The sequence below is a fragment of the Colobus angolensis genome, unplaced genomic scaffold, assembly GCF_000951035.1.
Source record: "Colobus angolensis palliatus isolate OR3802 unplaced genomic scaffold, Cang.pa_1.0 Scaffold31, whole genome shotgun sequence".
NCBI classification, from domain to species: Eukaryota; Metazoa; Chordata; class Mammalia; order Primates; family Cercopithecidae; genus Colobus; species Colobus angolensis.
In genome coordinates this window covers 4476068-4478753 of record NW_012116377.1, presented here as the reverse complement: position 1 = coordinate 4478753, position 2686 = coordinate 4476068, and the positions used below count along the sequence as shown (strand labels likewise).

Genomic DNA, 2686 nt, shown 5'->3' with positions numbered 1-2686 from the left:
AAAAAAAAAAAAAAAAAGAGAGAAAGAGGGGACCATGTCCTGGCTTCATTCTGCTGGAAATAGTCACACCAGGCAGGCCAAGACAGTTGAACTTCTCTTTCCTCTCACAGTAAAATCCAAAGTGAGGCAGGTCCCAAGGTACACTCCCCTAGGAGGATCATGGGTTTCCTCCTTGGGACTCTAGGACGGAGGAAGCAGCTAGCAAAGGCGTTTGCTCAAAGTCACTGTGTGCAACAGGTATGCTGGAGTGTCAGGCTGGAGAATGGGGCGGGGGAAGATGCTCTGTAAGTTTACTCTCTGGCACTGTTGCTTCTCAAGAAGGTTCTGATGCTAGGAGAAAGTGAAGGTGGTCAGGAAGGACTAGCTATAGGTGAAGTATGATTTTCAAAAAGTCATTTAAAACTGCAAACTGCCACGTGTGGCAGCTCACACCTGTAATTCTAGAACGTTGAGAGTCTAAGGCAGAAGGATTACTTGTGTCCAGGAGTTTGAGACCAGCCTGGACAACATAGCAAGACCTTGTCTCTACAGAAAATACAAAATAATAATAATAATAATAATAGCCAGGTGTGGTCGTGTGCACCTGTAGTCTCAGCTATGTGGGCGGCAGAGGCAGGAGGCTTGCTTCAGGCTGGAGTGAGCTATGATTGTGTCACTACACTCCAGCCTGGGTGAGAGAGCAAGACCCTATCACCAAAAAAAAAAAAAAGTGCAAACTGAAAAGTTAATAGCACTTTCTCACAATGAATTGACACCAACCCAAAAGCGCGTGAGGAGGATGATGACTGGCACCTGTAGAAGTGAACTGGCGGCTCCGACTTATGGGGGTTTTGCCCCCTCCTCTATGAACACTGGTCCCAGTTCAGAAAAGACCAACGCACGCGCTTCTGCAGAGTAGCCAGGAGAGGGTGCACAAGACACGTGATGGCCAAAAAAATGAACAAAGTCTGAATTTTCTCTAAAAAGAAAAAAAAGAGGGGGCGCTCACCCCATATTACTCTTTTTTGGAACAAAGCAATATAATTTTACCAAAATATATGCTGAGATTTCCATCATCAAAACATATTGATATAATATTTAGTTAAGATTTGCCAATATGTATAAAATCTAGTTCACAAATTGTGGTAGATCTTATAAAGCAAAAGAATTAAATCCCTGTTTGGCCACTGAGCTGTGTGGCCTTAGGAAAGTTACTTAACCTCTTTGAGTTCTTTTCCTCACTGAAAAAAATGGTAACAATGGTAACCAGCACAGCCACCACCACACCACAGGTTGGCTGAGTGGCTCAGAATTTGGTCTGAGAAGTGATGTGTCATACGGGAGGTGCCTGCACCCAGAGGGGCTCAGTCAGGGTTCCCTTTCCTCATTCCTTTTACTAGATGTTTTTGTAAAAATCTGTAGGAAAGCATTTATTAAAAGCAGCATCTTCTTAGCAAACACAATGATGACATTTAATATTCCCATAGGCTTCCTTGGAGTTTGGAATCAAATAGAGCTGGGTTCAAGTCCAGACTTCACATTTCCTAGCTATGTGATCTCAGGCAACGTAGCTACCCTCTCTGGGTCTTCATTTCCCCCTGTACTATGGAGCCAGTTCCCCTGAGTTTCCTGAGGTGGCTGTGAGGATGAAATGAGGTGGCACACAGCAGGGCTGTCATTACGAGCATCCGCTTATGGCCATTCTGGCAAGCTGGAGCTGCTGGGAACAGGGCAAGGAGTGGGTACCGGCAAGGAGCGGCATGACGGCCAGTTGGATGGAGAAAGCGCTCTGCTTCCTTAGGCCTGTCAGCATGGGGTGTGCCTCTTCTTCTGCAGGGGGCTTCTTATGTCTCCTCTGGATTTTCTTTCTTCCCTCTGAATCTTTTCCTTTAACTGTGAAATCAAATAAAGGAGATAAGCATTAAGAGGAGACTGTATCTGAGCTGCCACATGTGGACCTGAACATGCTACAGAGATTTGGGAAGGTTCCGGAAGCTCCTAGAAGGCAGGGGTTGTTCTTTGTGCGACTGCCTCTTCCCAGCAACCAGAAGTGGTGGCTAAATATAGATGGCAGGCCCGTTGCCAGTTATATGTAGTAATAAGGTAAGGGTCTCTCATTCCCCGCCTCTGCTAACTGAGAACACAGGCAGAAGAGGACTAAAGTCACCATGACAATGATGCCATAACACACTCAAGGCTCCCTCCAGTCAGCTCTTAATCTCAGCACAGGGTGGAGGGTAGGCTTTTTTAAGAGACCCTGCTCTTAAACAAAAGCCCACAGTCTGAGCCTCAGTAACCTCACCTGTTATATGAGAGCAACAGCACTTGCCTTCTAGGGCACTGAAAAGAGGAAATTAGCAACGCTACATAAAACATTCAGCTCAGTGCCAAGCTCAGACAGAAGGAAAAGGAGATGAGAACACATATAAACCTATGGTCATCAAGACTAATGGGACAGACGAGAAAGCCCAGGAACAGACCCAAACACATAGGGGAACCCAACAGATGCCAGAAGTGGCATTTCAAATCAGTGGGTAAGTTATATTGACTATCCATATGGGAGCAAATTAAGTTACTGAATTATTTCATGGCGTTAAAATGAATTACAGACTAAGAGTATAAAACAAAAACTTCAAAATCATCAGAAGAGTATCTAGGAGACTATACTGACATCTGGATGAAGAAGGATTTCTTTCTTTCTTTCTTT

General features: G+C 44.9%; 1 protein-coding gene across 2 annotated transcripts in view; it reads right to left on the bottom strand.

The window, feature by feature from the left end:
- Nucleotides 1-1382: 1382 nt before the first annotated feature.
- Nucleotides 1383-2686, bottom strand: part of LOC105517940 (uncharacterized protein KIAA1257) — a 28076-nt gene continuing 26772 nt past the window's right edge. The window contains exon 8 of one of the 2 annotated variants that reach the window (XM_011950713.1): nt 1383-1872. In XM_011950713.1, the coding sequence (XP_011806103.1) occupies nt 1658-1872 (215 nt within the window). In that variant the 3' untranslated portion in view covers nt 1383-1657. The remainder of the gene's footprint in view (nt 1873-2686) is intronic. The other variant, XM_011950714.1, reaches the window with a different exon arrangement.